Source organism: Artemia franciscana, chromosome 1, assembly GCF_032884065.1.
Source record: "Artemia franciscana chromosome 1, ASM3288406v1, whole genome shotgun sequence".
NCBI lineage: Eukaryota > Metazoa > Arthropoda > Branchiopoda > Anostraca > Artemiidae > Artemia > Artemia franciscana.
Window position 1 is genome coordinate 15046089 of NC_088863.1, and position 23285 is coordinate 15069373.

Here is a 23285-nt window from a genome sequence, read left to right on the forward strand (position 1 = left end):
GGAGGCAGGTGGTTGTTACGTAATAGGGTTTATTTACTTACGGAAACGGGTGCAGGTAGTCGTTACATAATAGGGATTGTTTACTTAGGCAAATGTTCTCTTTGGTTGTTACATAATATGGGACTGTTCAATGCTTTCAAGCAAGAAGGTATACATGAATCCAAGTAGAAAAAGTCCATTACAAATCTATAAAAAAATTAAGAAAGAAGATACATTTTTCATTTAATGTACCATTCTTCTGAAGGATAAAATGTACTGGGGTTTTATGGGTTTTTGTGTTTCAAGAAGTATCCAGAGTGTATAGCTGCCTGAAAAAACAAACAAAAATAATTCAACAAATAAATAATACATAGTAGTCACTTTACGTTTTACTTATGCATCGTTATTGCGCTGCCTGTAATTATTCTGAGAAAATATTTTGCTGATTTTATTTTATTTTTCACTTGGTCTTCGTCCATCATGGTCTTAAGCCACTCTAAACAAATTTAGTACTTCCGTTTTTCTCACTATAACATTTCCTTTGGACTTTTTCATTTTTAATGTGAATCAGAGTATTTGATACTGAGAGAAAAAGACTTTTGAAGGGGAATGCAGTGTATCTTCCTCCTTTCACTCTTGGGAATTGCATAGTGAAATTCAGACATAAACACATTCTCTTGGTGTGCTCAATTATGTCAGGTTGGATTTTCTATCATGTTCCTGTTCTTGATTTATGTTGCCCAAAAGGGAATTAAATCAAAGACTACTGTGATAAAGTGAACTTTGTTTTATCGTTAGACAATGATAATAAATCATTATGTATACCTAAAATCTATATAATGAACAGCCTGTTATTCTCAAAAATGTTGAACAAAACTGAAATCCAAGCCGCACCCCAGTCACAACTGCGAAAGAAAAAATATAAGTGGCATCAATTTTCATTGATACTAATATCACACTTTTATTACAGAAGTGGAACAAAATGACAAAAAAGTTGGTTTGAAAAGTATGTGTCAACACTATTTTTTTCCCAACTATTCTTTACCGCTTTTATGTCTTTGTGTCTTTTGGTATATTTCTGTCACAGAAAAAGCAACCTCTGTTCCAAGTTTCCATCTTTCCTAGTTTCAAAAACATTTGCTTTAAGCCTTGACTGTGATTGGTCAACCACAAATCTTATTATTCAAACCTTTTACTTATTATTGGTTTAGTACCTTCGTCATTCTATATTGGCATAGCTACGCCTATTCCTAAGAGCGGGAAGAAAAACTTGTCATCTTGTAGCTCCTGGAGGCCAATTACTAAGGGTTCTATGATTGAGAAAGTGTTTGAGTTGTGTTTGAAGGATCTTCTTGAAATTCTTGACGTTGGTTCTAATCAAGTTGGTTTCAAGAGAGGTTTGGGATGTGACCACGCCCATGCATCTTTCAGCAAAGTTATTGAAGAAGCGAGAATCTCTGGTCAAAGGCTATACGCCCTCTTGGTTGATATCAAAGGGGCCTTTGATAACCAACTCATTCGAGTCCTTCGCTCTTGGTATTCTGGATTAAAGATCTGTATTTGTCCGAGTTCGTCTTCATCTCAGTCCAAATTCATTCAAGTGGGTAGAGGAATTAGACAAGGAGGAATTATGTCTCCTTATTGATGTTTAGCTACTGCCCTTAATTCTCTTTCCTGCTCTTTTGTTTCATTATCTCGAAATCTGTCTTACATTGTATATGCTGATGACATTATCCTTCTAAGCCGGTCCAAGTGTAGTCTTGTTTCTAATTTTAATATTTTAATTAATTGTTTAAAAGGTTTGGGCCTTTCTATCAGTTTTGAAAAATGTCAATTTTTTGTTGTAAATTGTTTAGAGGGAAATGTCAGAGCGATTCTCGATTGCGGCAATGGTGTTATTTTTCAGTCGTCGCCAATAGTCACTTATTTGGGATTACCTTATGCTGCTTCGAAAAGAGATTTCAAACCAGTGGTTCAGCATGTTCAGATGAAACTACGCAAGGCATTTGGTCTTTTAATTCGTTTTCAGGGTCTTTACCGTCGGCGCGTCCTTGGTCGTATGTATAGCGCTGTTGCCCTGCCTCACATATTGTTCCCGTCCCTCCTCTTCCGTAATTTCAGACGTTCTGATCTTTAAAATTTCTTATTTTAAATTTTGCAAATTTTTACTTTGTTTCCCCCTTTCTTTTAGTAACACTGAGATTGTTTAAAGCTTAAAGTGAAGGATCCTGTAGTCTGTATAAAGAAAAAATATAAAACATTTGAAAATTATCCTTTTAGGCCACAATTTATTTCCATTTTTTAGTAACAGTTCTGGCTCTTGGTGATTTATAGGCTGAAGTGTTTAGCAAGTGTTTTTGTATATTTTTTTTCTCTTTTTAAGTGTTTGATCAAAACTTATATTTTTTTTTACTGTAAGCGTTATCATTTGTCTTTTCTTTACATTATATTGTAGCCTACTCCTCATTTTTGACGGAAATAAAGAATATAAATAAATAACTAAATAAAACTTGAATTACGATTATTTCTAGAAATTACAAACGGGACAAATATTGGGTGCCATAGTTGTGTGTAATTATAATTTTACTAACAAGTTTGAGAATAATGCGGTCTGTGCTATGCTGACTATGGCCGTGATATGGACGTGAGACGCGAGTTCATTTTAGTTTGCACGTACCGAGGGAGAAAAACGTTTATGTGTGTGTGTCGGTCAAGCAAAGAGGAAGAACTCGTTTTGTCGATTGTAAAATAGGCCGTTTAAAAATTTCCATGAATCTGCAGTGGCGGTCTAACCAAATGTTTTATATTTTCCAATTTCTGCATTAGTTCTATTTTAGTATTATAAAAAACAAGCAGTCAGTTTCATACCATTTACAATTGCCTATATTTAATTTTTCACCCTAGGCTATAGATTTTATGTCGTTTGATATGATCTAGTTATAAAAATATGATTCTCCTATATTATAGGGATATCTCCTACAAGAAATGATAACTGGAGGTGATGCTCTAAGGATTAAGCTAGTTTCTTTCAGCATAAGGAATGTTACCAGTCGGGCTATATAAAATTTTTTAATTGCAAAATTACTCATCAAAAGTTACAGCCCCAGAAAAACTTTCCGAATCTCAGAGAAAGATAGAAAATATCTCAAGAAGGAGGATAACCTTAATAAACAGTAAACCAGGAAGTTCATAATACCAAAAATTGAGAACCCTAGCACGGAGCCTTTAGCTCATATCTACAAAAAGGGAAATTTTGTATTTTTTTTTTTAAACGATCGGTCCATGACGTGTGTTTATTAGCTTGTACTTTTCTCCCTTTTCTTCTTTTCCTCTTAGCTGAAAGGGCTTATTCAAAAGTAAATTGAAAATCCTTGTGCCTCTTTTTAGTAGCCAAAGAAAATGGGGCCAAAAAAGTGGTATTTAAGCTATTTCGTGACGTAAAACAATAATTTTGACCCGTAGAGGGTCAAACTACAGCAAAGTGACAATTATGAGATAGCCAGTTTATTCGGAATTATCAAAAAGTTATATATTAATGTTCTTCATTTCCAGAGCTGTGCATTGGTCCATTTGTTTCCAATCCTTGGTTCACAACGAAGAGATTTTTTTTATTTCAAAACAGCCGGTGAAATGTGAAAATTAGTATGACTTACTTAAATTGTGTATGAACAGAAATAAGCTAAAACAATTTCTATAAGCCCAAAAAAATTCATAAGGCTATGCCTAATCAATAATATAATTCGTAGCTTCTATACTCATTTCCCCAGAAATGTTCTCTCAAGCACAGAATATTATATATTTCCTTGAATAGCCCTCATTTTATTTGTCCTCATTTTATTAATGGAAAATTCTTGACAAACGTGATTAGTTTCTCGGTTATTTCTATTGTATGGTTAAAGAAAAGAGTTCAAAACGAAATGTCGGATGCGAAATGCCGAACGGATTAATAGAAACGATTCAACCTTTCATTAGAACCGTTATTAAAATTTTATAAAAATAAAAAATATATATTCCGCATATAAGGAGGGTACTCCCTTTTTAATACCTTGTTTTTCACCCTAAAGTTTTTAATTCCTTTAAAAAGGCTTCTTTTTCTAATTAAGCCTCCATGAGTCATTCTTAAAGAATTGGGACAAAAAGTCAAACTTTAGTGTAAAGAACGGGTATGAACGAGGGGCAAGCCCCTCATATACAGAATAATCTCTGTTGATTTTAAGTTTTAATGTTGTTACTTGCTTTCAGTTGATGAAACTTGATTTTTTCATATTAGATCTATTATCATTTTCCAAATAATATCGGGAAACCCCCATCCTCCTACATGGAATTCCCCTTCACGAAAAACATCTCCATGGAAAGTTTTCCCACATAAATCTCCCCCGAAATTAGTCCCCGGACAATTTCAACCTTACTAAACATTCCCCTCGAAACTTTCCTGGGACAATTCCACTTGGAAAATTCTCCTTATCCTTCTTTCAGTAAATAAAAAATGCTCTTTTTTCATTTAATTTCTGATCATGTTTCAAATCATGCCGGAAAATACCCACTCCATGGAAATTTTTTTAAAGACCCTGCCCCTCCCCCAGAGGCAAGTTTTTCCTGCAGAAAATTGTTCCATAGAGAAATTCTCCTTCGGAAAATTATCCCATGGAAGTTTTCTCCCACAGAAATTACCTCAGATAATGCCAACCTTGTTGAAAATTTCCATCTCTAGCATAAAAATTCTGCCCGTGTAAAATTGAATCACGAAAGAGAAAGTAAGACAAATAAAAAGGATTTTGTATAGGAATTCTACCTCGTTTGAAATTTTTACTTAAAATCTTACCCCCAAATACTTCCTTTCCCATGAAAAATTGACCTTGGGAAATTCCCCCCCCCCCTTACAAATACATGTATAAATTCCAATAACAAATACTAGACGTAAACAACTGCCAAATTTTATAACTTCGAGCCCCTTCCCAAGAGGCTTTTTTTGGGGGGGTCTTGTCAGGTATAGTTATAGGACTTAATAACTATGCTGAACATAATGACTATCTAAAAATTTCGATCAGATGACTTCGGGTGAAAAGGAACATGGGAGAGGATCTAGTTGCCTCCTAATCATTTTGGTCACTTAAAAAGGCACTGGAACTTTTAATTTCTGCTTGTTTGAGCCCTTTCCCGATCTTCCAGTTCTATTGGTTTGGTAGGACCACTCCAGGGAAAAACAAAAAACCAATAAAAAACTAATAATCAAGCATCTGTGGTCTTTGTCCTGGCAAAAATTCAAAATTCCACATTTTCGCATACGGGAAATTGAAACATCTACAGTAAGTGAAAACTACTCTGAAAAGCTGAATATGATGTTACATATTCTTAAATATTTTTGGGGTGTTTCCCCTCTTTTGAAAATCGGGCCAAGTTTTCTCTGGCTCGTAGCTTTTGATGGGTAGCAGTAATATTAATGAATTCTGTATATTTGAATCAGCAAAAAAAGTCAACTCTCTTGGTCTGATAGAGATTCTGTTGCTTTTGGGCTGCGTTGTTCCTTACTAACAGTTTATTACCACGAACTATTTGATAACGTATAAATTTACAGCAAAACGGACGGAAAATAGCGGATAGCGCAAAAACTTGCATGCCAACAAACAAAGTACATGGAAATTTCACCCTGCGGTTGATATTGACAGTTACTTTTAAGCTTCATTTCACCAAGTGGATTTAATTAAGGCTTCATAGTCATATTTTTGGCGTAAAGTTGTGTGTTAGCTATTGGGGATGAGAGTCAGCGGATATTTTTGTAAGTAGGGGAAGAGGGGGGAAGAGAGCTCCTAAAACCTTGAAAAATAAATTTTTAGTACAAAATATTGAAATTTTCAATTTTTTTCGTGAGATTTCAAAGGAATTTCTTTCATACAGAGGAATTCTAACGTTATTATAGACAATTATCCTATTAAACTGATGGTTACAGATTATGGGCTTGTGGTGCGCATGCTATTGGGGTGGAGGCCATCGAATTCTTTCAGAGGTAAAGAAGGTACCTAAGGCCTCGAAAAATTGCTTATAATCCTAGTTTTCATGAGGGTCCCTTCAGAGGGTTTGGATGAACAATTGGATGAATATAGATTGAGTTGAATATTAACCTCTTTCCTACCTTCATTTGGAGGTATGTGACTATATATGAATGAATTTGGGACAAAGCATACAGTATGACTGCTGATGGAATGAAAACCTTTTTTTTGCGAAAACGACAGTTTATTTCTGGCAATTCTGCTTTATTTTAAAATAGCAAACATGTTTCTTTATTTCGTTATGCAACACCTTTTCGTTATGCAACTTAACTTTTCAAACAGTTCGTGGTAACGAACTGTAGTAAGGAGCGACCCGGCCCAATAGTAACCGAAACTCTAAAAAATGGAATTTTGATACCAATAAATACATCAAAAGAATTGCTTTGTAATGCTGATTTTTTGAAAATATACAAAAATGTAGAATTTTGTATTTTTTGCCAGAAGACAGATCACGGATGCGTGTTTATTTGTTTTTTTATTGCTTTTTTATTCCCAGGAGTGATCGTATCGACCCAGTGGTCCTAAAATCTCTCTTTACACTAAAGTATTTTTAGTAGTCTCAATTATTTATTCTACGGCCTTTGTGATTCAGGGGTCATCGTAAAGGAACTGGGACAAAATTTAAGCTTTAGTGTAAAGAGTGAGGTATTGACGAGGGAGTAAACACCCTCATATATGTAATAAAAACATGCGATTATAGAAGTTCGTTACGTAAGTTAATCCGTAATACGTATAATTTAACTAATTAAAACCTCCGTGAAAAATTAAAAGTTCTAGTTGCCTTTTAAGTAAACAAAAATTTGGAGGGTAATTAGGCCTCCTCTCCCGCTCCTTTTTTCAAAATCATCCGATCGAAACTATGAAAAAGCCATTTGGCAAAAAAATAAATTAATATGCAAATTTGCTTTTAATTATTCATGTGCGGAGAGCCAAAATAAAAACACGCATTAATTCAAAACGTTGAGAAATTTTTACTTTTTACTTTTTTTAGTTTTAAAAAAAGTAAAGTTGAGAGAAAGAGTTAAAGTTCAGTGTAAAGAGTGGGGCATTGAGGAATGATCAGCCCCTTTTATATACAGAGTAATTTCTCTTTGTTTTAAGTTTTAATGTTGCTCCTTAATCTCGGCTAAAAGAAACTTGTTTATTTTATTTAACGTAAATAAAGGGCTTTATCTTATGACTTGAAAAACACTGGATTGAAATGAGCTATGGGTTGCTGAAGAAAATAATTTACTTCTAAAAAGCAGTTCACGCCAAAAAATAACACAGATCACGATAAAACAAGCCAAGTTTTGAGCCGGCAGTTAAAAGTAAAAAACTTCCGCCAGTCTCCGTCCAAATAAGCCATTTTGATGGAAAATTAACTAATATGGTAACACTGGTCATGACCGAAGAGTATTGACGACGCGTAAGAGTGTTGAGTGGTGATAGTATCGAAACAATCTCAACGCTACCTTTCTTTGTTAGGGATGAAAAATGATTAGTTAAAAAAATTTAAACTTTTTAGAAATGCATCGAAAGCCAAATGACAAGTAATGAAGGAACTGCGTGCGAGGGTGTCTTGGCTCTGGTGGTTTATTGCTACAATGAGTTCTAATTATTAAAAGAAATAGCAGTACGAAATCTTGTTTTAGAAACATCTTTGAACCTTCTGATGGTTGAAGCACAGAAGAAGCGGCTTAAATACAAGAAGTCTTAGGAGGAGGGCTTCAAAAATTTCCTCCACTTTACAGCAAATTTGCGCTTTTGAAAGAACAAGGAAATTTAACTAAACCTATCAAACAGTTCGTGGTAACGAACTGTAATAAGGAGCGACCCGGCTCAATAGTAAACGAAACTGTACAAAATGGAATTTCGATACTAAGAGATATATCAAAAGAATTGGATTTTTATGCTGATTTTAAATATATAAGTTTCATCAAATTTAGTCTTTGTCATCAAAAGTTACGAGCCTGAGAAAATTTGCCTTATTTTGGAAAATAGGAGGTAAAACCCCCTAAAAGTCATAGGATCTTAACGAAAATCACACCAAAGCATTCAGGGCATCAAAGAACCCTATAGAATTAGTTTGAAGGTCCAATCTACAAAAATGTGGAATTTCGTATTTTTTGCCAGAAGACAAATAACGGGTGCGTGTTTATTTGTTTGTTTGTTTGTTTTTTTGTTTTTTTTTCCCAGGGGTCATCGTATCGACCAAGTGGTCCTAGAGTGTTGCAAGAGGGCTCATTCTAACGGAAATGAAAAGTTCTAGTGCCCTTTATAAGTGACCGAAAAATTGGAGGGCACCTAGGCCCCCTCCCACGCTCATGTTTTTCCCAAAGCCAACAGATCAAAATTTTGAGATTGCCATTTTGTTTCGCATAGTCAAAAACCATAATAACTATGTCTTTGGGGATGACTTATCCCCCACAGTCCCTGGGGGAGGGGCTGCAAGTTACAAACTTTGACCAATGTTTACATACAGTAGTGGTTACTGGGAAGTGTACCGACATTATCAGGGGGATTTTTTTGTTTTTTTTTAGCATTACTATTAAAAAAAAACAAAAAAACAATGAAAATATAAACATGAACAAGTTTTTTCAATTGAAAGTAAGGAGAAGCATTAAAACTTAAAACGAACAGAGATTATTACGCATATGAGGGGTTCTAAAAATACTTTAGCATAAAGCTCGAGGTATTTAGGAGGAGATAAATACTTCGCTCTTTATGCTAAAAAAATTTTAAGTAATTTCAACTATTTATTCTACGGCCTTTCTGATTCCGTGGTCATTCTTAAAGAAATGGGACAAAACAAGATTTAGTGTGAAGAGCGAGGTATTAACGAGGGGACCAGCCCCCCCCCATATACATAATCAAAAATATAAGAATATAAAAGTTTGTTGCGTAAGTTAATTCTTAAGTTACGTTTATTTTTTATTAATAAAAACGTTCGTTAAAAATTAAAAGATCTAGTTGCCTTTTTAAGTAACCGAAAAATTGGAGGGCAACTAGTCCTCCTTCCCCACCCCTTATTTCTCAAAATCGTCTGATCAAAAGTAAGAGAAAGCCATTTAGCCAAAAAAAGAATTAATATGCAAATTTCATTTTAATAATTTATGTACGGAGAGCCAAAATCAGACATGCATTAATTCAAAAACTTTCAGAAATTAAATAAAAAAACAAGTTTTTTGAAATGAAAGTAAGGAGCGACATTAAAACTGAAAACGAACAGAAATTACTCCGTATATCAAAGGGACTTTTCCTCCTCTACAGCCCGCTCCTTGCGCTCAAGTTTGATTCTTTCTCGCAACTCCACTTTTTAAAACAATGAAAAAACTTTAGCGTAAGGAGCGGGGTGTCGAGGAGGAAAAGTCCCTTTCATATACGGAGTAATTTCTGTTCGTTTTCAGTTTTAATGTCGCTGCTTACTTTCATTTCAAAAAACTTGTTTTTTTTTTTATTTAATCTTAACAAAGTAACCTAACATTACGCGATGACGCAGCTGAACTAGTTTAGTCTAATATCAAAAATATAAGCACAAAATATATAACGGAAAAATTAATAACGGATTTTATAACGAAAAATTATATAACGGACAAATTATTTCCGTTTTGTCCAGAATTGCTCAGCTTCGCCACTCCTTGCGGAATGGATGAGTAAAATATCGTTTTCTAGGCTACTGCTCTTACTCCTTAGTGATTTACACGCCAGCAAAGAAGGCAAACATTTATCAGTTTCGCTATGGATCAGCTCAGAAAGGTTCTTTGTAATAATTTCCACCTTCTTCAGTAAAGAAAGCAGTAAAAAGTTTATGGACCGTAAAGTCATAAATGGCCTTCTAACGATGTAAAGAATATATCCAATGCTAAGTTCAAAAGCGTGGAATTAAAAAAAAAAAACCTTTTAAGGATTTTGTCGTAGTTTTAACTTATTTTTTTTCCGAGATACCTTATAAGGTTTTTACGGTGTTTATTATGTTACTAAGGTGTCTATGGAAAACCTCGTGGTTTTTATGGCACTTGGTATTAACCAATTGACATATAGCAATCGCAAATTCTGTCGCTCTGTCGGTCCCGGTTTTGCTACTTTAAGCACTTCCAGCTAAGCTAGGACGATGAAATTTGGCAGGCATATCGGGGACCGGACCAGATTAAATTAGAAATAGTCCCCGATTTGACCATCTGGAAGGGATTGGGGGGGCCCATTAATTCGGTAAAAATAAAAAAAATGAAGTATTTTTAACTTACGAACGGTTGATAAGATCTTAATGAAATTTAATGTTTGGAAGGATATCGTGTATCAGAGCTGTTATTTTCAATCCCAACCGGATCTGGTGACATTGGAAGGAAGATGGGAGGGGAAAACCTAAAATCTTGGAAAACACTTAGAGTGGAGGGATCGGGATGAAACTTGGCGGGGAAAATAATCACAAGTCCTAGATACATGATTGACATAACCGGAACGGATCTGCTCTCTTTGGGGTAGTTGGGGGAGGGGGGGGTTAATTCTGAAAAATTTGAAAAATGAGGTATTTTTAACTTACGAAAGGGTGATCAGATCTCAATGAAATTTGATATTTAGAAGGATATCGTGTCTCAAAGCTCTTATTTTAGATCCCGACTGGATCTGGTGACACTGAGGGGAGTTTGGGGTGGGGGTAGCCTAAAATCATGGAAAACGCTTAGATTAGAGGGATCGGGATCAAACTTGGTGGGAAAAATAAGCAGAAGTCTTAGATACGTGATTTTCATAATTGGAACGGATCCGCTCTATTGAGGGGGGGGGGGGTAATTCTGAAAAATTTGAAAAAAATGACGTATTTTTAACTTACGAAGGAGTCGTTGGATCTTCATGAAATTCCATGTTCAGATGGACCTCGTAACTCCAATCTCTTATTTTAAATCCCAACCAGATCCATTGCCATTGGGGGGGGGGCAGTTGGGCGGAAACCGGAAATCTTAGAAAATACTTAAAGCTGGAAGATCAGGATGAAACTGGATGGGAAGAATAAAAACCCGTCTAAGATATGTGACTGACATAACCGGACCGGATCTGCTCTCTTCGGTGGAGTTGGGGGGGGAGTAATTTGGAAAAATGAGGTATTTGTAACTTACGAAAGGGTGACCAGATCTTACTGAAATTTGATATTTAGAAGGATTTTTTACTTTAAAGCTATAATTTTAACTTCCAACCACATCCTGTGACATTGGGGAGAGTTGGAGGGGGGAAACCGGAATTCTTGGAAAACGTGAAAATTGGGGTATTTTTATCTTACGAACAGGCGATCGGATTTTAATGAAATTTGATATTTAGAAGGAATTCATGTCTCAGAGATCTTATTTCAAATCCCGACCAGATCTTCTGACATTGGGGGGAGTTGGAGGGGAAAATTTTGGAAAAAATTTGGAGTTTAGGAATCGGGATGAAGCTTGGTGGATAGAATAAGCAAATGTCCTTGATACGTGATTGACGTAACCGTACCGGATTCGCTCTCTTTGGGGGAGTTGGGGGGAGGGGCTCAGTGATTTGGCAAGTTTGGCTATTCTAGACGTGCTAGGACGATGAAAATTGGTAGGCGGGTCAGGGAGCTGCGCAAATTGACCTGATAAAGTCTTTTTCCCAGATTCGACCATATGGGGGGCTAAAGGGAGAGGAAAAATTAGAAAAAATTAGGTATTTATAACTTACGTGTGGGTGATCGGATCTTAATGAATTTTGATATTTAGAAAGACATCGTGACTCAGAGCTCTTATTTTAAATCCTGACCGGCATGAAGCCTATGATTTTCCTTTTAAATCAATCTATTGATTCTTAGAATTTTGTTAGAGCTCATACCATATGAGTTCTTGGCTCTTAGCTCTTCTTGACTCGTCACAAGTGCCATATGAGCTCTTAGCTCTTGTTTATAGTCTTTCCCGCTAAAATTGAGAAAAATTCTCAATTTGGGTATACCGACACAATAAAAAAAAAGTTTGAATCTAATGTATCTGAATTCAGCATTAGGATATTTTGTAACAACAAAACAGCTACCAAGTTCCGTAATGTGAACGTACTGAAAACGTAAAATACGCAAACATAGGCTGCAAGCTCGATATTTTTCCCTCAATAGTTTACGTATCATTTTCAAATGAAGATTCTATGGAAGCTGGCCCCACCTCCTCTAAGATGCACCTCGCTCAAAAATACACAGCGAATACCAAAACTTCAGTGGCAGGGGGAAGGCTATAAAAAATTTACTCCCTAATAAAAAAAAATCATATATCACATTTTGTTGATTGTTTATTTAAACGTACATCCCCTCCACCCCCAAGACGTAAACCGAAGTAAAGAATGAATTGTTTTATGCGAGCATTTCTACAAGGTTTCAAATTTACCGCTAGATGACACTTTTAGCCTCAGAATGATTTTAAAAGTGATCCGGCTTGAGATATTAACTTTATGTTACAATTTAAAGTTCATTTATAGTTTTTATTTTTTCATTTTCTTCCTTTTTTTTCTTTTCACTCGTGAACGGGCTGTTAAATATGTGGAAACGTTCAAAAAATGGAGGGGAAAAATGGAAATGGGCTAAGGGAAGGGGGCTACTTGGGAAGATCTTCCCTTTCAGGAAGTTCTCTGAAATATGAGTTTTCAAACAAGTAACCCTTACAAAAAAAAAATAAGAAAAGGCTGAAGCTCTTACAACTGACAGACATTATTATTTTGATTGTCAGTAATAGGCTTACGGTCAGTTAGATTAATAATATTTAAAGATTTAATGGATTCCATTTTTTGGAGAATTGGTGTTAAATGTCTAGAAACTGGGTTAGAATCACAACGTGTAACATGTAACTTTTAGTTTTATCGAAAAAAAATTAGACTGTAAATTGTAAATTGTGTCTTTTTCAGGTAAGTTCGCCGTAAACCAAATGCCACGTTCCCCTTTCTGCAATCAAATACGTTTTACGCTCAAAATTATCTTCAACTTTCAAGTATTTCTTGAAAGTGAACGTTTTCTAATATTTTGAATAATTTGCTTGTCAATTCCCTCTCCGAAATCGACCCCTCTAGTAATGGAAGTAAAAGGAGAGTAAGGGAAGAGTACACTAGTAAGGGACTGGTAAGGGAGAGTACACTGGCTTGGTTGCATTTTTATTTTGTGCAGTTTTTTTTTTCATTACACAGATCTATCGAGAAAAATAAATTAGTCCCCTCCTCAGTTTTGTCAGTTTGGGTCCTCCAATCCCCTCACAAAATAGATTTTTGCGTACACAGGTGATTCCTTACTTCACGATTATCCAATATAAGATCTAGAACTTTCAAATATATCCTTTTTATGTGCCGTGTATGTTATACATCTTGGCAGAGAAAATAAAATTCAGTTAATTATTGGAAAAAAGTTCATCATGTTTCTTTTCACTATGTTTTCTGCTTCATTTCTTAAAAATAATACGACAGAAATTAATGAAAGAAGGAAAGAGATATTCCTGATTTATATCTTTTCACCAAAAGGGGGAAAGAGTGATGGAATAATAATAAAATGGATTCTATCTTCTTGAAATAAATCCTGTATTGTTAAATTGATGGTATGTTGAGATCTTTGGTTTTATTGACTGTGCAAATATACGATTCAAAAGGGATAACTTGAAACTTCAAAGAAAGGTAGTTGGGATGACTAATATTGACTATATTAATGTTTATGTAATATAAACATAGAATTATTATTTAAACAAGATATAATATGAATATAGACATATATAGGCACATAAGGCAAATATAGACGTAAATGTAGACGACAGAAAATATAAAATTAGACATAATATAATCATACACATAGGATTAATTGAATTGCTTATATATTATAACCGTTAAATAGGTTTTTATACAAATAAAAACTATAAGCTGTAACATATAAGGATAATTTGCAATATAAACAATATAAAATAAGTAATACTTATTCTATATCTCTAATCAAACAGTTCGTAGTAACGAACTGTAGTAAGGAGCGACCCGGCTCAATAATAAACGAAATTCTAGAAAACGAAATTTTGATACCGATAGATATATCAAAAGAATCGGATTCTTATGCTGATCTTAAATATATAAGTTTCATCAAATTTAGTCTTACTCATCAAAAGTTATGAGCCTGAAAAAATTTGCCTTGTTTTGGAAGATAGGGGGAACACCCCCTAAAAGTCATATGATCTTAACGAAAATCACACCATCGGATTCAACGTATCAGAGAATCCTACTGTAGAAGTTTCAAGCTTTTATCTACAAAAATGTGGAACTTAGTATTTTTTGCCAGAAGACCGATCACGGGTGCGTGTTTATTTGTTTGTTTTTTGTTTTTTCCCCCAGGGGTGATCGTATCGACCAAGTGGTCCTATAACTTCGTGATAGGGCTCATTTTAACGGAAATTAAAAGTTCTAGTGCCCTTTTTAAGTGACCAAAAAAATTGGAGGGAGCCTAGGCCCCCTCCCACGCTCATTTTTTCCAAAGTCAACGGATCAAAATTTTGAGATAGCCATTTTGTTCAACATAGTCGAAAAACATAATAACTATGTCTTTGGGGCTGCCATACTCCCCCACAGTCCTCAGGGGAGGAGCTGTAAGTTACAAATTTGACCAGCGTTTATATACAGTAATGATTATTTGGAAGTTTACATACCTTTTCAGGATGATTTTTCTGTTGGGGGGGCTAAGGGGAGGGGGCTACTTGGGAGGATCTTCCCTTGGAGGAATTTTTCATGGGAGAAGAGAAATTCCATGAAGGGGGCGCAGGATTTTCTAGCATTATTTAAAAAAAAAACAATGAAAACATAAATCTGAAAAAGTTTTTTCAACTGAAAATAAGGATCAGCATTAAAACTTAAAACGAACAGAGATTATTACAGATATGGGGGGTCCATCTCTTCCTAAATAACTCTCTCTTTATGCTAAAGTATTTTTTAGTAATTTCAAGTATTTATTCTGCAGCCTTTGTGATTCAGGGGTCAATCTTAATGAATTGGGACAAAATTACAGCTTTAGTGTAAAGAGTGAGGTATTAACGAGGGGGCAAAACCCCTCGTTAATACATAATAAAAATATACGAATATAGAAGTTCGTTACGTAAGTTAATTTGTAAGTTATATATATTTTTTACTAATAAAAACGTTCGTTAAAAAGTTAAAATTCTAGTTGCCTTTTTAAGTAACCGAAAAATTGGAGGGCAACTAGGCCTCCTCTCCCACCCTTTTTCTCGGGATCATCTGATCAAAGCTAAGAGAAAGCCATTTAGCAAAAATTTTGTTTTAATTATTCATTTGCGGAGGGGAAAAATAAAAACACGCATTAATTCAAAAACGTTCAGAAATTAAATAAAAAAAAAGTTTTTTTAACTGAAAGTAAGGAGCGACATTAAAATTTAAAACGAACAGAAATTACTCCGTGTATGAAAGGGACTGAACCTCCCTCAACGTCCCGCTCTTTACGCTAAAGTTATTTATTGTTTAATAAAGTAGAATTGAGAGAAAAAGTCAAGTTATTTTCAAGAATTAAAGTGCAGAGCAATATTTAAACTTAAAACGAATAAAAAATTATCTTATATAACTAACTGCTTGACAGATCATATAATTTTTTTTCGGTCCAAATTTTTTAATCGTTAAATTCCAAAAATTGCTATATCTTTCTTTCCATCTGTTTAATATTTTTCTTTATTTCTTCTTTATTCTTCAATATTCAATAGTACTCTTTATTCTTTTTTCCGTTTTCAAAACAAAATAACTCATATTAGCATAAATGCTATATATGAGGAAGACTGTCTTAGAAGACCTTCAGGGAGTGAAGCTGAGTTTAAATGAAAAAATTCTTTCCAGGCTAATTTTTGGAGTTTTTCCTGGCAGGTTTTGGGAGTAAGGTCTTTTAACCAGCATTAGAACAAAATTCTTAGCTCTTGCCCGACTTCTTTTGTGTGCTGGCACGTGTACCAACGTATTGGACGTACTGACGTGCCATACTCAGTTCACAACACATTTACTTAAGATCTTAACATCAATTATTCTCGGGAGAGGGGTCTCCATTCAGCCTCTGTGAAAATAATCATGCGAATCTGACCTTTTATTTGACAATCATAATTTTTTGAAATAAAATGGGGTATCCCAACAGAAGCAATTATATTTTGTATTCGTTAAAGATATATTATTCCTAATCAATTACTACTGCTATTTATCCAGTTTATGATTTTGATTACAGTTATTATCAATAATAACTATGATTTTGTCCAGATTATGAAATACCTTCAAGAATAATACTTTCTTGTTTCTACGGCCATATCATGTTTAAACAAATAGGGGATTAGTTCTTCTTATTCAGGTGAGATGGTTCTAAAAATATTATAATCATGTAATGAAACACGTTCAGTTTAGATATATTAAGTTATAAAATATATTTAATAGCCTTGGGGTAAACTTCGGAATCACTTCTTTTGTTTTGTTACGTCCACCTTCCTGCGCCAATTACGCTCCACTCTCTCACTGGTCCCTGTCCTTGTGGCCACTATTCAGCAGCGTTGAGATTTGGAAATTATTAATTCCAGTCAATAGCATTTCACTGAAGCCTCAACTTCAGCTGCTTCATCTACCAATTCATTACCTGCGATCCCAGAGTATTCTGATGCCCGCAGCGCCATGGTATTGACAGCAATCCAACTCAATTTTTTGTCTACTCTTAATATTCTCAAGTACCCAGAGGCATGCTTGATTATCAACTAAGATACAAATATTCCCGTCTGTAATTTTTATTTGTATCAGTATCTTAGCTGCCTGTTCTATCAAAAACGTTTTCGTCTAGAAAATCATAGCAAATTTTCCTTGGGGATAACTCATTATCTTTTCATAAATAAATAAATAATTTTATTCCTCACGCCACTCAATACAAAATTTCCGCATAACTGACACCTTTTTAAAAGAAAAATGTTATGGCAGGGCGACTGCGGCACGATTGCCATTTAAAGTCGTCCTACGTTGAAAGTCTCGAGATATGGTATGTTTATGTTTAGGCTATTGGAGAAGGCTTCCAGTGATTTCATCTTTTCGACTGGGAATGGTAGTTTTTTCCAGATCCTGATGACCCGGGTATGAACGAATGATGGTAAGAATTACATCTTGCAATCTTCATCTTCATAGGCTCCAATTGCAGACTGTGCGATCTTTTGTTGCTTTGGGGATTTATTTGAACAAGCTTGTCTTTTACGTTCCCAAAATTCTCGTGAACTATCTTGAAGAGGGTTTTTAAGTCTAAGATCGTTCTTCTTTTCTCAAATTTATGGAGAGTGAGCCTTCTTAGAGTTTTGTCATACAGAAGGTCTCTGAATCCTTGAAGTCCTTTTACAAAGCGTTTCTGGACTCGTTCTATTCTGTCATTATCCTTTTTGAGATATGGCGACCAGATGACAGTGGCGTATTCAAGCTGTGGCCTGACGTATCTTGTGTATGCTGAGATCTTTGATTGAATGTCAAGGTATCGTAGGGAGTGAGTGAGTAGCCAGAGAGTTTTTGATGCTTTACGCACAACCAGGCCGATATACTTTTCTGACTTGAGGTCCAATCTCAGAATTAGAACTAGGCCCTTTTCACAGGTAGATTTTGTCAGGTCGATACCTTTCATTTTGTTTGAGTACTTCGGATTTTGGCGGCCAAGATGGACGACAGAGGATTTTGCTACATTTAGTGAAACTTGCCACTCTTCGAGCTTCTCTGTCAGGGCGTCCAAGTCGATTTAGATTTGTGATGATGCACTAGCTTCTCCCAGGAGCTTCGTATCGTCTGCAAACAGGCCGAAGTCGGTTTGGGAAATGGAATTTATGCAAATGTCTATGTACATGACGAACGAGACTGGGCCGAGAACACTACCTTGTGGGACGCCACTGGTTGCATCTGTCCATGTGGATAGTGTGTCTGCAACCTTGACTGCTATTTTTCTATCACTCAAGTATGCTGAGAGCCAATTTTTTAGCTGTCCCTTGATTCCATAGACTTCTAGCCTTCATAAGACTTCATAAGAACCTGGGGGTTCTGGTATATCCCTATTCCAGTCACTAATTTCCTTAAATTAGGGAGACCGTCTGTATAACAAATTATTTCGTTATTTTGGTAAAGCAGTGCCATCCTCTACTAGAATTCATTTCTATATTTTATTACAATCAGAGATCGGCAGATGTCAACATGACTTCTTGTTTTTGTGCAATCTGCATGAGCATGTGCAATGTGCAATCAGCATGTGCAATCAGCAATCTGCAGACTGAGAGTACTTGCTTTGTTTATGATATTGGGTTATCGTTCATTATTAAAAATGAGAAACTTTCAGTCTTTTTTTCTTATTTCTAAGGACTAAAACTTTACTCTTTTCGTGAGCAAATTGTGGTTTGTATTTTTGTGACCACATCTGAATTTTATCTAGCATGTGCTATCCCAATCCAAACAGAGTATTCAAACATTTGACTCTTAGGAGAGATACTGGATCATCAACTAAAATCAGAGTATGCCAAGAATGCCCTGAGCATACCATAGTACCGAATCAGCTTGTATACAATTGTGTTTGTTGAGTGGAGCATCCTTTTTTAAAATGCGTTTGGTTCTTAAAATTGTGATTTTTACTCCCTGCATTACTAATTGGGTATTGATTTTTACTCCGTCATTTGCTGATCCGTCACTTCCAGTTGATAGGATGTTGGTAAGATCAACTCTTAAGATCTAGAACATGAATAGTGGTTTCTCTCAGACTTAGTATAAAACGCCTCTTGCTTTTACATTAGGAATGTAGCATAAAGTGAGGCTCCTCTTAACAATTTTAATATAATCAGTTTGCAAATTTTCATCCTCCTTTGGTTATTTATATATAAGAAATGAGCGCACTCAAGAGTGATGCATGTATGTTTTTTTCATTTTGAATTCCTAAATTTATCTTGTGGTAGTTGAATATAACCCATAGTCACAGAAAATCTGAGCTACAGATAGGTATATAGCATTTAGATATATGGGTAGTCTAATCTTGGCACTACAAATATATCGTATTTAATTATTTTAGATTAATAATTAGAAATTGTAAACGCAATCAATATGATTACCAAATAGTGATAAAAAAAATTACGTTCGCAAAACAACAACGTACAGGATAAAAAAGGATAAAAATCCTCCTGATTACTGGCGCATAGGGTGTCGATTCGACGTGTCAGTTGTTGAGTGTTTTTTACAGGGACAAGTAGCAAGCTTGTCGCCCAACCTTGCTGCAGCGGGGATCGAACCCGGGTGCTCCGTGTTACCAAGTAGGTCATCAATCCACTGTGCTACAACAACGTACAGGGATATTTAATTTTCTATATTCAAGGTTAGCAGAACTTAGTCTGATTTTAATTTTCTTTTTTTTGCAGACATAGTGGTAAAAGTTGCCCCATTTTATTTCACAGCTGCTCTTTTGCTGATTGTGGCAGAAGTTTCGTGCATAACTGGACAATTTTCAAAGAGGAGAAAAATTTTAACCTTCATTGGAGGAGTTATTTTTATTGTTTCTGGTAAGAAAGCTGATATTTTTTTAAAGATTAATAATACTACCATGGGTGCTATCATGCTATTAAAATGTGCCTTATTAATAACTTGGTACGAATAAATCGTTACTATTTTATTCAAGATAAATGAATTACACCAATAGAAGACGTATTCACTGGTAGCGGTTTTACAAAGTTACATCGTAGGAGGAATGGAAGATTTACTGTGATCACCAAAAATTATTTTAGTCTCTTTGGCTCAAAGACCCTTGCACGGGAAAGGGGGGGGGGTCTCTAGCTTTACGATTCTACCCATCTCTGATATTCTTCATGCTATTTGCTTTTCTTGAAATTATGATACCAAAAGTCCACCTCCCCCAAAGGAAATAAAATTTTACGAGTACCCACTGGCTCAAAGACAACCCATTTTAGTATTGAATACTATTTACCTTAGTGAATCCACGTATTGTTTCTTTACTGTCAGCATACTGTAGTTTTTGTTTTTATTTTGTTTTTTTTCATATAAATCTATGAACAAATAGTCGTACCCGCGAATAGCTAAAAAACCACATTTCTGTTGTGTTGTAAAATTACAACCTAATTTACAGCTTTTATCGCAAATATTAAAAGTATTGTTTAAACTTTTTTTTAGAAAGTTTGCTGTTCTTCTTTCTCTTTTTTGGCATTATGGGTGACCTGTTTACGTCAATTAAATAAAAAACGCAAGTTTTTCTTTAACTGAAAGTAAGGAGTGACAAAAAACGAACAGAAATTATTTCGTATATGAAAGGGACTCTCCCCTCCTCAGCGCCTTGCTCTTTACGTTAAATTTTTTTATTGTTTAAAAAAGAGCTATGATAAAGAGTCAAACTTTAGCGTAAAGAGTGAGGCGTTGAGGAGGGGGCAACCCCTTTCTTATACAGATTAATTTCTGTTCGTTTTAAGTTTTAATATCGCTCCTTACTTGCAGCCAAGAAAAACTTTTTTTTATTTAATTTCTGAACCTTTTTGAATTAATGCAGGTTTTGATTTTGGCTCACCGTACATGAATAACTAAAATGAAATTTGCATAGTAATTTTACTTTATTGACTAAATATCTTTCTCAAAATTTTGATCGGACTGTTTTGAGAAAAAGAGGTGGAGGAGGGGACCGAGTCGCCCTCAGATATTTTTGATTATTTAAAAAGGGCACTAGAACTTTTAATTTTATTTACAAATATTTTTATTAGCAACAAATATACGTAACTTACAAATTAGCTTACGTAATGAGCATCTATATTCGTATATTTTTATTACGTAAATTAGGGGGTTCACTCCCTGGTCAATACCTTGTTCTTAACACTAAAGTTCAAATTGTGTTCCAATTTTCTAAGAATGATCCCTTAATCACAAAAGCCGCTTAATTAGAATAAATAGTTCTTATGAAAGTACTAAAAAAAACTTTCGTGTAAAGAGCGAGGTACAGACAATGGGGTGAACCCCCTCGCATACGTTGTAATTTCTGTTCGTTTTAATTTTTGATGTTGCTCCTTACTTTCAGTTGAAAAAACGTTTATATTTTAACTTAATTTCAAATCATTTTTTAGATAATGCTGGGAAATCCGGCACCCCCTTCATAGCAATGTCCCTTCTTTCATTAAAAAATCCTCCGTGGAAAAAACTACCCATGCAACCCCTGATCCTTCCCCCTACTACCAGGAAAAATTCCCCTTGAAAATGTCTGTATACTTCCCAATAACCAATACTATATGTAAACATTGCGCAAAGCTCATAACTTGCAGCTCCGGGGGACTATGGGGGTTCAGTCATCTTGACAGACATAGTTATTATATTTTTCGACCATGTTGAATAAAATGGTTATCTCAAAATTTTGATCGGGTGACTTTGGGAAAAATAAGCCTGAAGGGTGGCCTAGTTACCCTATATTTTTTGTCACTTGTAAGGAGCACTAGAATTTATTTTCCGTTCGAATGAGCCCTCTCGCAATATTCAAGGACCACTGGGTTGATACGATCACCCCCGAGGAAAAAAAAACAAATAAACACGCATCCACGATCTTTCTTCTCGCAAAAAATAAAAGATTGCACATTTTTGTAGATAGGAGCTTGAAACCTCCATAGTAGGGTCTTATTATACGCTAAATCTGATGGTGTGGTTTTCATTAAGTTTATATGACTTTTAGGGAGTATTTCTCCCTTTTTTGAAATAACCCAAATTTTCTCAGGCGCGTTACTTTTGATGGGTAAGACTAAACTTGATGAAACTTATATATTTGAAATCAGCATAATTTTTTTTCTTTTGATATGTCGATTGGTATCAAAATTCTGTTTTTTAGAGTTTCAGCTACTATTAAGCTGGGTCAATCCTTACCTACAGTTCGTTACCACGAACTGTTGGATTTAGAGAAAAATATAATACAAACTAATAAAACAGTCGAAATTTTCCTTATAATGCCTAGTGCAATAACCATGAAATATAAAAAGAAGGGCTTGGGCCCACTTAAACTGGAAGTAATTCTAAAGATAGCTAATAACTTAACTTCCTGAATGTAAGGAAGTAGAATTGCGTCACAATACTGATTAATTCAGTGAAAGGGATAAACTAGACCAGAGATTTATAAGCCTTTCTTATCCATAGACCCTTTCAAAAATTTCTCTGGTTCTGGTGGATCCCCCGCAGTTAAGTTTCTACCATATTCCAGAAACTCGAGGAAAAAATGTGAAGATTAGAACTAAGATCGAAGATTTTGTCGTAGTTGAGCTCCAACAAGAAACTAACAGTTTTCAAAACAGAAAGCGAATTTTGATTGGTTAATTGATTAACTGATTTTACTGTGAGGGATACTCAAAAGTGAAATTTGGAAGTCATAAAAGGGATTTCATCCAATTTTGCCTTTTTGTAACTACTCATAACATAAGAAACCAACCAATTCTTACTTACCCTCTTTTGAAACCTCCCCCCCCCCATTCGGAATTAAAAAAAAGAAATATTGCATTTTCTGATGTTGTATTCAGTGAAATACTCAATTATCACACTATTAATTACTATTTTGTCAAATTATATTTCAATATAACAGTTATAATATAAATAAAATTAGACATTAAAAAATGACATGAAACTTCTACAATGACAATCACAAAATAGTCCTAATTCTAGTGAGAAGTATAAGCTTGATGGACCGACAGCCAATTGTCGATATCTGGCTTCAACTTTGTTAAGAATTAAATAATAAAAAAACAAGTTTTTTCAACTGAAAGTAAGGAGCGACATTAAAACTTAAAACGAAAAGAAAATACTCCGTATATGAAAGGGACTGTTCCCTCCTAAACACCCCGCTTTTTACGCTAAAGTTTGAACCTTTCTCTACTTTTTAAAGCAATAAAAAAAATTTGACGTAAAGAGCGGGGTGTTTAGGAAAGAAAGTTTTTGAATTAATGAATAATTTGATTTTGGCTCACCGCACATGAATAATTAAAACGAAATTTACACATTAATTTTTTTTGGCTAAATGGCTTTCTCTTAGTTTTGATCGGACGATTTTGATAAAAAAAAAAAAGAGGCAGGGAGGAGGCATAATCGCCATCCAATTTTTGGTTACTTTAAAATGCCACTTTTTCTTAAAAGAAAAAGTTCTTAAAAGAACTTTTCTTTTTTTTTACGAACCTTTTTATTAGTAATAAATGTACGTAACTTAAGAATTGACCTACCTAACAAACTTCTATATTTATTTATTTTTATTACGTAAAATATGAGGGGGTTCGCCCCCTCGTCAAT

The 23285-nt window shown here is 34.8% G+C and overlaps 1 protein-coding gene across 1 annotated transcript in view; it reads left to right on the forward strand.

Moving 5' to 3' along the window:
• The window catches only part of LOC136035066 (uncharacterized), a 312741-nt gene that overhangs the window by 236956 nt on the left and 52500 nt on the right, over window positions 1–23285 (forward strand). The window contains exon 7 of the mRNA XM_065717017.1: window positions 19397–19537. Within this exon, the coding sequence (XP_065573089.1) occupies window positions 19397–19537 (141 nt within the window). The remainder of the gene's footprint in view (window positions 1–19396; window positions 19538–23285) is intronic.